This window comes from Charadrius vociferus, unplaced genomic scaffold (genome assembly GCF_000708025.1).
Source record: "Charadrius vociferus isolate BGI_N301 unplaced genomic scaffold, ASM70802v2 scaffold393, whole genome shotgun sequence".
Classification (NCBI taxonomy): domain Eukaryota; kingdom Metazoa; phylum Chordata; class Aves; order Charadriiformes; family Charadriidae; genus Charadrius; species Charadrius vociferus.
Window position 1 is genome coordinate 1262461 of NW_009647760.1, and position 14682 is coordinate 1277142.

The 14682-nt window shown below is 47.2% G+C and overlaps 1 protein-coding gene across 1 annotated transcript in view; it reads left to right on the forward strand.

Annotated features, from left to right (window-relative positions):
- Window positions 1-407: 407 nt before the first annotated feature.
- RHPN1 (rhophilin, Rho GTPase binding protein 1) overlaps window positions 408-14682 on the forward strand; it is a 33372-nt gene continuing 19097 nt past the window's right edge. Inside the window, exons 1-2 of the mRNA XM_009882264.1 lie at window positions 408-500; window positions 11208-11323. Of these exons, the coding sequence (XP_009880566.1) occupies window positions 408-500; window positions 11208-11323 (209 nt within the window). The remainder of the gene's footprint in view (window positions 501-11207; window positions 11324-14682) is intronic.

Consider the following 14682-nt stretch of genomic DNA (forward strand, 5'->3'; position numbering starts at 1 on the left):
GGGGGATCTTCCCCAACTGGTATACCTCTCCCAAGGGGGTTTGGGGCTTTGCCCACCCCACCCCAGCAGGGGTAGCTCTGCGAGGGTGGTCTTTGGGGGTTTGTATTCTCCCCTCCCCAACTGGGGTAGGTTGGGAAGGGGAGAAGCGGGCTGTGGGCTTGTGTCTAGCCAGATGTTGGGTGCCTGGGGGTCTGCAGCATCAGAGGGCAGGGGCTAGTGAGGGTTTAAGGACTCTGAACCCCCCGTGCCTCGGGGCTAGAAAGGTGTAGGGTTAGGTCAGAAGAACCAGAGAATCCCAAGGAGGGGACGCTGATCCCCAAAGCCACCCTGTGGGGCCAGGCGGGAGCCCCCAGCTGTGGGCCCACCCCACCCCCTCTCAGCCTGTGGATGCTGCGCCCCTGGAGATGATGCCCCCCGAGGAGGAGAGCCCGGCCGGTGGTGGGGAAGGGGACGATGGTCTCGTCCTCCTGCAAGCCTTGAAGAGCGGCAGCACCCGGAAGGTGAGGCACGGCGGAGGGGTGGGGGGAGGATGGCAAAGCACCCAATGGATGCTCCATGGGGTTGGATATGCCTGTCTGGTCCGTGGGGATGGTGGTCCCTGTGGGTGGGGCTGCAGGACCATCCTGGCCATCAAACAGTGCCGGGGGTGTCAGGGCATGGCAGGGGAAGGGCTTGATGTGTGATAGAAACATGTCCAGTAGCTCATCCAGAAGCAGCCCTAAACAAGCATTGGAAGAGGCTGCCCAGGGAAGTGGTGGAGTCGCCATCCCTGGAGGTATTCAAAAGATGTGTAGACGTGGTGCTGAGGGACATGGTTTAGAGGTGGTTTTGGCAGCGTTAGGTTGATGGTTGGACTTGATGATCTCAAAGGTCCCTTCCAACCTAGACAATTCTATGATTCCGTAAGTGTCTGATAGCTCATCAAGTCTTAAACTCTACTCCTCTATCACATCTTCCTCTGCTGGTTCCATCTGCAAGCTTCCCAGTGACTCCTTTTAACCAAGTTTTCCTATATTTTGGCTTTTTCTCCTTCCTGCCCAGAGGAAGATGGTCCAGCCAAGCACTGCCTGTCCCCCCCCCTTCTCCTCACCGTTGGAGGTACAGGGCAGGGTGTTTCTCACTGACAAACTTCTTGCCCCGGGAGCTGCCCATAAGGAAAGTCAGTGCAACGGCAGCGTGGCTATGTGTGTGAGATAGGGCGATAGCTCCACTGGTGTCACTCATTTAATTAGTAACAACGGGGTGAAATCAACGGGGATTGTCCTCGGTCTGCCACCGACCCTGCTGCTCGACTTTCCCCGCCATCCTTTGGGTGTCAATGCATGCTCCTAGGGTTGAAAAGCCTTTAAAGAGCACCACTTGTTGTGAGAAAAGATGGGTAAACATTATTTTTTTGGGGGCTGTTAAAGCGCGGCTTCCGTTAGGTCTGTCCCCTGGGAGCCAGCTTTGTTAACCTTTCGTGAATTCGCCCTGTAATCTGAGCTCTTCTTGCAAGTATATAATTTTCAAAACTTGTTCTTCAGCGGAGAGCTGTGTTTCTGCAACCCTTTGGCAAAAAAAAAAAAAAAAATCAAAACTGAAAAAAAAACCACCCAGAAAAAAACAAAACAAAAAGCAAAACTCAGCCACGCTCTAGAGGCGTGGTTTTCATTTTATTTTTTTGCCCCCCCCCCGAGTGAATGTTGAGATTCCAACCTTGGCTGAACAAGGATCAATCTGATCTTGAGTCACTTGAGCCCGGCCTCTCTGACTGCAGCTAAAGAGGTTGCAACCTTAAACCAGGTTGGAGTTTACCCAGGGCCTTGTCTAAATAGCAGGTGGGGCTTGTAAGGGAAGATTAGCAGGAGGGTTTGGTTTTTTTTTTCCAATTTATTCTATGTACAGACACACCATTTCCCTTGTGCGAGCAATCGGTTTACCCTGTTTGGATCTGTTGGACGGTAGCACAGAGGAGAATAACATAGGAAAATATTGCAAAGCTCTGGAGGGGAGGAGGAACACTGACCGGCGATATGCAGCATTTGTCATAACATGATTGCTTATTTAATTAAAAAAATAAAACACCTGATTAGATTGCCTATTAATGATACCAGGTTTTTAGTTCAAAGAAACTGTCAATATAGTCTCTTCTAGCTTCCTTTTTTTTTTTTCCCCCGCCCTGACAGCACTGGGGGCTGTGGATGGGACCACTGCATGCTTGCTCCCTTGCAAGGGATCCCGAATGCTGCTGCAATGGTGATTTTTTTTTTGTTTTTTTTTGCTTTGGCTTTGTTTTGTGTGGGGGTGCGGGTGCGTTTTTTTGCTAGGGTTCACATACTGGGGCTGAAGATTTAATACATCTGTTTCCTGCTGGCGCCCTGCCCTGGCTCTCATGATGCCCTGTGCCTCCCCCAGCTTCACGGAGCGGTTCCACCCTCCTAAAATTCAAGCTCTGGATGCGGACTTTGGTGTTTAAAACCCCCAGTCCCCCATATTTTTATTTTTTCCTCCCCCATTTTAATTTTTCTTCCTCTTGCTGAGTGCTTTAGCCAACAGTGAGAGCACTTCGTTGGGAAATTTAAAACCTTAATCCTCCACTCATTTGTTAAAAGGCTGTGTGATGTAACCATATTCTCAATAAAAGGTTTTAGAGGTTTTAGCTGGTAATGTCTCCCACAGAAAAACAGCTTGCAGCCGGAGTGCTTCATGAGATTAGTTTCATGATAGGGACTTTTATATATAAATAGATGTTCAGAGAGCAAAAACACTGGTTGTGACCTACTGGTTGTCTTGTAATAACAGCCCATATTACTTTCTAAAATGCCCTTGGCTGGGAGGAGAAGGAAATTATCGATAATCTTATAAAGAGGAGAATTTTAAACCCCACTTTTGTGTGCGGATTGGTTCTCTGGCTTTTGTTTTGCTCTCTATCCCACCAGCTAACACGGCTAAACCAGGGTCACTTGGCCACTTGTCCTGTGCTGGCCTGACTCAAAAAACTCGTGGGTTGCAAAGAACAATAATAATGCCAGTTGACAGCTCTGACTCCATCTAAATAGCTCAGACCAGTGTGGTTCTGGAAATAAAACAGGTGCTGAGAGCCTGATGCTCCAGTTACCTGATTTTTACAGTATTTTACAGCTGCTGGATCATCTGTGCACTTGGAAACATCCCTTTTTGGGGACAAAACTCTGTTAGGAAATATTTTTGCTCCTAAAAGTGGATGAAAATAAGTACCTGTCTATTTTTAATTCGAATGGGAGATGTTGTAAGCATTTACTGGGTAAATCCTGCAGGGTTGAGGTTGTACCTGGAGGCCGTGTGTTCCCCGCACAGGGTTGAGGTCATAGATCGGGGTATGCCTGTTAATAACAGTGGTAGCTTTTGTGTCAGCGCTTCCTAGAGCTGCAGAAATTGTCATCTTTGGCTGTTCCTTGTCTCTGCACAGCTGTTTTGCCTTAGCTTTTACTACAGAGCAAATGTTGATATTTGGGAGTGTGCCCTGATGCAAGCTGGGTGAGTTAATGGAGAACAAATGAGGCTTGGACTTGACCACATCTCATGGAGTTGCCCACCTCTGCCTGAATGATGCTCAGTGATTGGTGCTTGACCCTCCCAAGCACTGATCTTCAGCTCTTCGTTCACCATCCCTGCTGGGGTCAAAGGCTTCCTGGGTGCAAGCCATACGATTTCCTTGTGAATTAGCACCTCATAATTCTTCGTGTGCTGTTTTCTTTAATTGCATTGTGAGTGCAGACTGGTAGCACTGGAAAGGTTGGTTGGCCACTCACTTGTTGGTGTTGAGTGCTGTAGGAGCTCACCACCCAGGACCCACTTAGCAGAGAGCTCTGAAGACTGGGGGCCTTTAGGGTTAGCAACAAATCGTATTCAGCACTGGCATGGATTTGGCATTGCCCATGAAGACCCTACCTGGAGTACTGTGTCCAGCTCTGGAGCCCCCAACATGAGAAAGACATGGACCTGCTGGATCAGGTCCAGTGGAGGCCATGAAGATGGTCAGAGGGCTGGAGCACCTTTCCTATGAGGATGGGCTGAGAGAGTTGGGGTTGTTCAGCCTGGAGAAGAGAAAGCTCTGGTGAGATCTTGTAACAGCCTTCCGGTACCTAAAGGGGGTCTACAGGAGAGCTGGGGAAGGACTTTTACAAGGGAGTGTAGTGATAGGGTGAGGGGGAATGGCTTCAAACTGGAAGAAGGTAGATTTAGATTAGATATTAGGAAGAAATTTTTCACTCGGAGGATGGTGAAGCACTGGAACAGGTTGCCCAGAGAAGTTGTAGAAGCTCCATCCCTGGAGGTGTTCAAGGCCAGGTTGGATGGGGCTTTGAGCAACCTCGTCTAGTGGGAGGTGTCCCTGCATATGGCAGGGGAGTTGGAACTCGATGATCTTCAAGGTCCCTTCCAACCTAAACCATTCTATGATTGTATGAATCCTGGTCCTACCTAAATGAATTCCTTTCTGGGTGAGAAAACAGTTTGCAGACGGGATGACTCATGATGTCCAAAGGTTGCTGTGACGCTATCTGGAACATGGCCCTCATGGCTCTCAGGTGTCAAACTGAGATATCTCAGGCTTGTTTTGTAGCCTTGCTTGTCTTTCGCTTTGGCTCCAAAGTTGGGTTTTGTTTTGGTTGGGTTTTTTTTATTACTATTTTTTATTTTATTCTGACTGCCAGTTCTGTGTGTGTGTGTAGAAGGAGTATCTCGGGTGGTTCTTATGGGAACTGCTGGGATAGGAGGAGATGAAGTGGAGGTGAGGTGCTGGGATCCAGGCTCCAGCAGAGCTCCTGCTGTTTTGTCTGAGGGGTGTATTTATGCCCTGAGCAACCAACCTCAGCAACTGGTTGGCGTGAGGAGGGAACGAGGCAGCACAGGAGAGGTCAAATGAGTGAAATCCAACGGATTGTCCAACAGAGGAGTTGAACCATGTCGTCTTCCTTCCCTGGGGAAGGGTTGAGTAGTAACACTCTTGGTGTCTTTTGACTCTCTCCCTTAAAAAAACCCACAAACTGTCTATTTCCTGGGCAGGATAAATTATAAAGTTAAACCAAAATAATCCTTAAGGTTTTAAGAAACATATGCAGCAGTGCGGGATAGTGGGAATGCTGAAGGCAGTCGAGGCTTCAGGGGATGTAGCAGATGAGCATCACTTTGCCAAAAGTAGCTGGGCTGTGCTTAACATATTCATGGTTTCCACCATGTCCTGAGTTGGTCTGAGCAGTAGAAGGTGAGATGGGCCTAATCCTGCCATTAGTCCTCATCTATGTCCCTGTGCTCTGGTCATCCGATCTCAAGCATGTCACTCTGTGTTGTGAGACTGGGTCTGAGCCTGTGTTGTCTGACACGGGGTACTGGGACTGCGGTGCAGGTGTGCTGCAGCCCCTGGGCAGCAGCGTGACCTCAATGACAAATTTTAGGGCGGGTAATTTGATTTCCATGAAACAGGGTTATTCCCCTATTGCAAAAGGAGAGAGAACTGGGGGGGAAAGATGCCTGACTTCCCTGAAGTAGCAGCTCATCCCTTGTATACACCCGTGGTGTCAGGCAGTGCAATATGTGTGTGTTTGTGTACCCACATGGCAGTGATACAGGGCTGGCTGGTGTCCTGCTCCCCTTGCAGTTTTCTCCTTGAGCTTCCCTGTCCTTGGGGATGTGAAGGTTGTCCGCTTGGTGGTGGGGCTGGCTGTAGTGCCTACATCAGCACAAGGTGATGACTCATCTCACCATTGCCATATTATGGGTCTCTCTGATCTACATGCAAATTGAGCTTCTTTAGTCTCTCCTGCCATTCTGTGGGTGCTCTCCAGCTGCTCTAATTGGTGATAATCCTGGTGGTGGCTGTTCTGTGGCTAAAGCCAGTCTTGGAGATGGCACAGCTTGATCCATTCTTTGGCAGCTGGGCTGTGGAGCACTTCCCATGATCCAGTCAAGCTCTGCAGGTAGCGTGGACCTTTCACTGCAGTACCAGTTGGGACTGTAACTAAAGTTGCTAAGTCAGCTACGTATGCTGACAGCTCATAGTCATCCCTTGATCACTTCATACACTTAAGTTTTGCTTTTGCTCAGTTGCTTCCAGCAAGCAAGCTCCTGTTCTTCTAGCAGAAACGAAAGAGTGGAAGTTAGTCCCTTTGTGCCTGACTTTGCCCTTTGGACTTGCTGGCATCCACCTCTTCCTACAGGTGATTAGTTTTTTCTGTCATTAATGCTGGGAGGAGGAAGCCTTGTTTTAGCACTGAGGTCACAAATAACGCTCTAGGTGTGTCCCGTCACCCAAGACATATACAGGCTTCATGTCCTTGTGTTTACTGGACATGTGAAGTGCAAAGTACACTTGGTGATCATCTCTAAACAAACATTCCCTAAGGACTTGCTTATACAAGGAGACCTAACCACGTAATTGCCCTATTTAACACCACAGATGGGTGCTCTTGAACTGGAAGAGGTGTTGGGGAGTTAACGCCACCATTACATCATTGTATATGTTGCCTTCAAAGATAGGGTTTGAGTTGGCAGGAACCTTGACGTCCCTCAAATGAAGTGTGTTTGTCTTGGCCTCCTCTGGAAGGGGGTCTTCTGGCCTCTTCCCTTTTCTCCCTTACGTGGAGGCATTGGCCGAGTGCTTTCTGTAATGCTGTCATCTTTCCACGCCGAGGGTTGAACACAATGTTATTTGGCAGATGTCTTCTGAGCATAAAATTGAGCCTTGCTACAATAATACTGGCTCTAATCCTGCTTTGTCAGAGGCAATAAACTTCAGAGCTGGGCACAACTCGTGTAACCTAATGACCCACACCCCATTCATTTTCATGGCTTTCTTAACATACGCTATACTCTGTGTACATACAAGCCGTGCCGTTCCCTGGCTGCTACACGATTTATGGTCTCTCACTGGAAGAGTTATGCGCTTGCGTCTCCTTTGTAAAAGCTTTAAACTAGAAAGGGTAAGAAATCTAGCCTTCAACCTGGCCACTTCTTAAGCACCAAACTTTTCTCTTCTGTTGGTGTCTGTAGGCGCACTCCAAAACCCAAGGGGCTGGTTGAAATAACGCATCTTTCTCCTGACCTTAAAAGAGGGTTGACCTCAAGAGCTTGTACAAAGAAGAATTAAGCAAGGAAAATCCCTTTATAACCTAACAGGGGGTTTTGGTGTTGTTTCTTTTTCCCCATGTCCCCCTTATGTAAGGCATGCTTATATGCGTCACCAGTTTATAAACTTTGTGCTGTAGTTCTTAGCCTTTGGCTGCAACTTGGAGAGTACAGGCACAGGTGAAGCGCTGGTTTCCTTTGAACACAAACTGTTGGAGAATGGGCATGCTCTCCTCTTGACTTCCTATCTCCCCAATCTACCTTTTGATTTACGTGTGGCTTTTCTTGCTTGTGGTGGTGTTCCCTTTCATATGAAAGTTCGCCTGGGCTAAGCATCTCATTCTGGAGCTGAATTTCCTTCTTGCTCCAATATTAGTGAAATAATGTCACTTCTGCAATGCTCCAGGAGCAGCTGCAGACTAGGCTTGGTCATTCCCCTTGGTGGCCTTGGCATAACTCTTATATTGACCCATCCCATCCAGAGATGATGCTTTGAGACCAACGGCAGATCCTCTTGAGGCAAGAGGTGCTGCAATTCTGTGTGTTACTGCAGTTACCCAGCTTCGTAGAGGGTGAGGAGGAAAGCAAGGTGTGGGGAGATCACATGAAGTCCTTAAGGGCAGCAAGTCTCGAGATCCTGACTCGACAGCCTCACAAGGCTTTGGTATTACATCAGGTGCTCCAACACCTGACTTTCCGGTACTTTTTTTGCTGTTGGCTTAGGAGCCTGGATGGGAGTTGATAACCATCTCATTAAATCAGATTGAAAAGACACCCAGTGTTCAGTTGGGGGAAGGGCGGGGGGGAAACCTTGTAGGTCTACAAATGTCTTGGAGGAAGAATAGAACAGAGTAGACTCTTGATTGGAAGGGACCTACAGTGATCATCTAGTCCAACTGCTGATGAAAAGTTAAAGCTTGTTATTAAGAGTATTGTCCAAATGCCTCTTAAACACTGACAGGCTTGGGGCATCAACCACCTCTCTTGGAAGCCTGTTCTTACCCTCTCAGTAAAGAAATGTGTCCTCATGTTCAGGCTGAACCTTCCATGCCGTAGCTTTTACCTATTCCCACGAGTCCTATCACTAGATCCCAGGGAGAAGAGACCAGCAGGTCCCTCTCCAAGTCTAAGCAAATCCAAAGGCTGTGATGTCCTAGATGATGTTGAACCGTGTTTGGTCCCCAGCTGTATCGGGGCTTGCAAGCGTTCTTGAAGGGCAGCTCATTTGTGCCCTTGTGGAAAGCCGAAGTGATTAATGATTATCAGTGCCGCTATGTTTGCATGCTTGAGAAGGGTCTCATTCATCAGGGTTGACACTGTACCTGCTCAAATTTTGCCCCTTGGTGTTGTCTCAAGCCGGGCATGGGAGAAGTGGGGAGCTGCCAAGTCAATTAGCTAAACCCCTTGGTTGCTTTTGCAGTGAAGAGGGTTTAATGCTGTTTTTAATATATTTTAGAGCCATCCTGGTGTCTTCTCATGCCACTCTGCATCATGCTTCTTTTCTTAGTTTCTTCTTGCTTTGCCTCCAGACAAGGAGACATTCATGGACCTTCTCTGTGGTTTTAGATAGTCCTTCACTTGTGCCTCTTCCGTCATCTCTTACCTGCATGTCCTCTGGTCTCCTGCCTGTCTATTCAGGTAGTCTTTGCTCTTCTTCACCCTCCCAAAAAAAAAAAAAAATTATCTTAAAGTCCTCTGACTGCTTTCAAGCAAACCTTTGTGAGAAGTGGAGAGGTCTCAAAGGTGATGAAAGCTGCTGTAGGAAGAGCTGGAGGCAGAGAAGAGGTGCTTTCTACCTCCAACAGTTGCTACCAGAACTGTTGAGTTTTGGATGGATTTTTATGGCTCTGGAGGCAGAGAGAGGGGGACTGGATCCTTCCCATTTGCATGTATTTGGATATATTTGCATACACATTTGGCTTGCTTGTCTGTGCAGCTGACAAGTGCACAGCTCTCATCTGTAAACCTGAGGGGCTGTTGAAATTTTAATAACCACCACCTTCTCTTTACAGATCCTTCCTCCCCCCCCTTAAGCTTTCACTTCCATATGTAGGTTAATGTCTTGCACTGTATGAAGAAACAGCATTGAAGGCACAATGTTTGTAATCAGCCTTTAATAAAAGAAATACTTGTGCCATATCTTGGACTGTATCTGCATGAGCAGCTACTTTCTAAACAAGAGTTTGGTGCTGTCTCCTTTGCTTTGAGAACCTCTGGGTGCTCAGATTTGAGTCTGCATGGTTGGGTTGGTTTGTTTTGGTTTTTTTTCAGGACCGTGTTCAATGATGACCCACCTCCTTCCCGTGGAGAAAACCTGGCATGGTCCCTTCTCGGTCCCTATGCTGTGGGGTTACTCATCCTTCTCCTTTTTCTTCCAATTTCTGGATTTTTTTTTTTTTTTTCCCTGGGGAGCCAACAGTGTGTGCAGGATGAGTGCGTTACCCAGGGGACTTCTGGATCAGCCTTTCCTGTATTTGCTCCTGACCCAAGATTTGTGCAGCTGTTGGGGTATTTTCCTTAAGGTCCCATTTAATTGCTTTTCCAGAATAATGAGGGTCTCATGCTTCCAGCTTGTTCCTTCAGTAATTTCAACAAATTCATGGATTATTGTAAAGCACTAAGCCTGCAGATTTATGGACCAGATGGAGTGACTCTGATTCCTCAGTCTCCAATGTACCAATTAGGAGCTCAAATCTTTTGCTTAAATGAATATGCAAATGTTAATCCCGGACCCTTTTCAAAGGGGACACCACTAAGTGGACTTCAAGTACAAGAAATTAATTTGCAGAAAGCTGAAGAAGTCCACGAAAATACAAATTTTTCCATTCCCTACATACTCGTCAAAGCTGGCCTCATACTTTTTGGAGGAAGGATTTCTTTTTTTCCTTTCCTACTTCCCCAGAAAAATCAAATAATTTATTAGAAGTAAGTTTTCCCAGTGTAACACTGGAATCTACAGTGGGTTTTGGAGATGTAAACCAAGCGTGGCCCCGGCTTGTTGGATTTGAGACTGTTGTGACCCATCCTGGAGGATGAGGTGAGACCTGGTGAAGCCCATCGAGGTCTCTACATGGAAGAAATTAGCTGAGGAGTTGTTTCGGACAGGATGAGAGCGGGCACTCTTGGACCTCTTCAGAGTCTCTGGGGTAGCAAAACTCCTTCTTGATGTGGAGGCAAGTGGTTGACCAGCAGTGATGGAGGTAAAGCAGTGGGGAGCAGGGCAAGATTGACGTGCATACCAAATGGAGGTTTTCAAAGGGAAGCAAGAGGGTGAAATAGTGGCTTTGAGGACGTTCTTTTAGTGCTACAGTGGATCTTAATATGTTCTTGGAGAGATCTGCCGGTGCTTTGCACCGGTGTGTGAAAAGCAGCCTCGGAGATCTCCATCCTCTTAAACTGCCCAGCCTTGTGCCGTCCCAAACGGGTGGGTTTTTTTTTCATACAGGGATCTTGTAGAGGCTCACTTCATCCATCTGAACTTCTCCTTGTACAATGGAAATCATCTCAGCTTGGGTAAAGCTTTTGTGGCCCTGGATTTGGAGACCCTCATCCTGGCAACCTCTCTGCCTGGGGCAGCCCATAATAACCTCTTGCCCCAGTGAGACAGAGGGATATTGCCGTCTGTTATTTCCTGAAGTCGGAGATTAAACGTGTTTTTCCCTGTCTGCGGAAAGTCCGAGCCGAAGCCAAGGGAAGGAGGGATGGAATTAATTTACTGTTTTGTGCGACTCATTTCTCCACCCCCGTGAACTCTTGACTTGCTGTCTGCACTCGATCCCCTAGAGCCGGCAGGAGATGGGAGCACTTCTAGACGTTGGGGTCACATCTGTTCCTGAGCTTGAGGGTTATATTAAGCTCATCTACAGCCCCCGGGGTCTTGTCTTGTGTCTGGATGGCGAGACCCGGGCAAGGAGATGCTTAGTTCATGTTGCATTTGGGAAGCCTTTTCTGAATACCTTCGAAAATAAATGGCTGTAAGCAACATGTGGTGTTAGATAATAAAACCTCTATTTCAAGTGCAATGCTAGGCTCTCAAAGTGCCCTTTTTAATCCCCAAATGGTGGGTTGTTGGTTGTTTTGGTGGTTTTTTTTTTGGTGACATTCCTGCCCCTCTCTCTCAGCAGGGCTGTGACCCCTTCGCCCAGACCCAACGTAGCAAACTGCAGCATCGCCGGGCGCGGATCAACCAGCAGATCAACAAGGAGATGAGGATGCGAGCTGGGGCAGAAAACCTCTTCAGGTGAGTCCTGGTCCCCGGAGCATCCCTCTGGCCCGGGGATTTGGCTGGGGGTGGAAATATGGTCTTGATGGCTAGGACCCAGGGGATGCTGGCACTTCCATGGGTACAGTTGGGTTTTGCTTAGGTTGCCCTTGACTTTGCAACATTCACCCTAGAAATGCATGCCATCCATTGGGTGCAGTGCTAATGCTATGCATTTTAAAGAAAAATTAAAATTTTAATGTCCTGAAAGCCTGGTACAAAGTAGAGTTATGAACAGATGGAATAATGGGATGTTGAACCGGGATTGAGCTTGGACTGCAGAGCTCCTGCCTGATAACCCCTGGTGAGTGGATCAAATCCAGCTTTAGTTCCAAAAATCCCCATCCCAGTGCTTCTACCATAGCAGAATTTGAAAATTCAGGTATGTCTTTGCAGATGGGGACAGTCCGGTGGCTCTCCACCCCGTTGGGAGGATGCATTTATGGGTGCAAAAATTGGTACCCTTTTATGGCTTTCAGATTGTCTAGCACAAAGTAGAGGGTTCATGATGCAATTCCGTGATTTTTTTTGCAGCTGCTTTATCTTTTTTTAGCCCACAGATGACCTTTTTTTTGTAGCCTTTGTGTGTATTTCATGCTCCTGTAGGATATTGGAGCGCACGTGCAGGGTGGGCAGGTCTGTTAGTATAAGAAAATGTCATAAGGCTGCCCTAAACTAGCTTTTTTTAGCATATTGTCCCTGTTTGTTGATTTATTTCTTTTTTTCTTCTCCAATAAAATAAAATGGACTGTTCACTTCTGAACTTGAACAATTTAAGGTCAGTGGCGTATGCACCTGGAAGAAGGGAGTAATAGTTGCCTCCCCAAGCGATAGGAAGAAATGGTATTTTACTGGTGGTCGAGAACGGCTGGGCTTCCTGGGGGAGGTGAGGTTACAGCCCCCACACACTGCTGCTTCAACCAGGCTGCCGTGCCTCATCTAATTAAAAAAAAAAAAGGCTGTGAAATCCCAACGTGTGCTGCTCCATGCGACTCCCCTTTATTAGGAAAAAAAAAAAAGTGTGGGGGGGAAATGTGCTGGCTCAGCAGAAACACGCCTGGCCGTGGTTTTGGTGCAAACAGCAGGACTTGGAGCTGCGTGCAGGGGAGTGAGCAAAAATGTGATGCAAAACACATCTTAATTACTTGGCTGGGGAAATGCACTGATGGGGATCGTTTTGGGTTTTTTTTGGTTTTTTGGGTTTTTTTTTTTGTTGTTTTTGCTGGATCAGCAGTTTGAATGTCCTTTGGTAGCAGCTGCTTTTCCTCCCTCCCGCAAGTCCACTTTGCAGCTGAGTATTAATGTGGGTTTCTCGGCGCTACGGTGCTCAGAGCTTATGAAACATGGGAAATCTTGGGGGAGGGGGGGTGTGTGCAGAATTAACCAAGCCTGTGCCTGAAATTAAAGGCTGAAGGGGGGGATTATGTTGTAAATGTAAAGGTTATTGCTTAAAAATTGCAGACCTGAGTTGCACGGGGAAACTTCCTTTTCATCTCACGATGCCAGGGCTAAACAGAAATGGAAAAAAAAAAAAAATGGGGTTTGCCCAATCCGGAGCAGGGTTAGCAGCTAAACTTGCTGGTTTCTTTACCTCTGCAAGAAGAGGGAAAAAAAACAAACAAACAAACAAAAAACAAAAAAAATCCCCACAAACCAAAACCCAACAACCCCAACTCTCAGCGCTTTAAAAAAAAAAATAACCTCCCCAACCCTACCGTTCAGCATATCGGTCTCCTTTCCTGGAGAGGTTGCCGTGAATGGTGTGTTGGAAAAAATGCATGTGATGTTTGCTCAACGGTGTTAAGAGGGTTTGTTTGCTGGTTAAATAAATGGGCAGAGGCAGCGGAAACCTTTTCCTTTCTTGTTCAAATACTGGGGCTGAGCGGAGCAGTGGGGGAGATAAAAGTGTTGCCAATAAACCAGTTTCTTAAAAAGAAATTAAAAAAAATAATAAATAAATCGGCAATCTTTGTTTGGTGTTAGCTAAGCAAACAGCTGATAACTTCACCGAGGAGGCTGGTGGAGACACGTAGGCTCTGCTTGCTCCTACGGAGATCGGTGCTTGCCCTGGCCAGGGAGCACAAAGTGCCCCAGTGTGGGTTTGCTCGTGGAAATGATAGAGTGCTCCCTTAAATTATCTCTCTGAGAGATCCTGTGCTCTTAATTGCTGCATGTGGCACTTGTGGAGTGCACACTGAAGTGCCCCGAAGTGACATTGGGCTTTAAAACCTGAACCTGGTGACAAATCCTGGGAAAAAAAAACTCGTACGAGCGTGCAAAATCGTGCAGGGCAAAATTGGGTTTTGGAAGCTGACACCTCCTTTCTGCTGCAGAGCAGGGGTGAAAGCACTGATCAGAAATATATCGTGTGGACATGCAAATGTTATCCTGGCGTTGCTGGGTTGCAAATCAGCTCTTGGTAACATAAGAAATTAAAAAAAAAAAAAATAATTGTTGCCACCTGGGAGCAAGAAAGTGAAACTCTCTTTTAATTCATATTGGAAGAGAAGTATAGCGACAGCAATAATGCACCTCTGTGTCCTGGAGGTGTTGTGATGCGTGGAGGACTAAATTAGCAATTAAATACTGGTTTATAGGGGAAAAAGTGGTTATTGTGCAGATACCGTATGGGGAATAGCACAAATGCCGAAGGATTTTTAAATGAAAGTGGCTGTGGAGATCTTTGGGCCCACTGTGGTTTTGCTTTGTTTGTTTAAAATAAAAAAAAAAAAACAAAACAGTGGTCTTGGGAAATCCCAGCAAAGGGGAGTCAGGGGAGGAGACACTAAAGGACCAGCATCTTAAAAGAAAAACAGCATAGCTGCTTCTTGCCAGGGCAGGGCAAGGTCCCTGAAGGATGCTCTCCACAAAAATACACAAGTTGAAGGCACCGTGCTCTGCAAAAACTGGGGGAAAGCGTTGCCCTTGCCGAGCAGAACTCGTACACATGTTGTTTTTCCCTGACCCCGGTGTGATTTAGTGCGAGCCGCCAGAGCCCCATTCAGCCGACAACTGCACACTGTTATCTCTCCCTGCTTTCCTTCGGAGCAGATAAGAAGGGTATAATCAGCCTGGGAGCTTGTCTTGCTGGGAGCGGGCAGCTGAAATCAATCCTCGGTGTTTACATCTCCTGATGTGCACAAGTGGGGAAGGGAGGGCAGGGTCTGGCTGTACTTGTGGGTGAGCACAGCGTGCCTCTTCTCTTGCAGAAGGATTGTTTCGACCCAAAAAGAAGGTTTTCTTCTTGTTGTGGTTTAACCCCGGCTGGCAACTAGGATGACACAGCTGCTCGCTCGCTCACCCCCCCGCCTCTGTTGGGATGGGGGAGAGAATCGGAA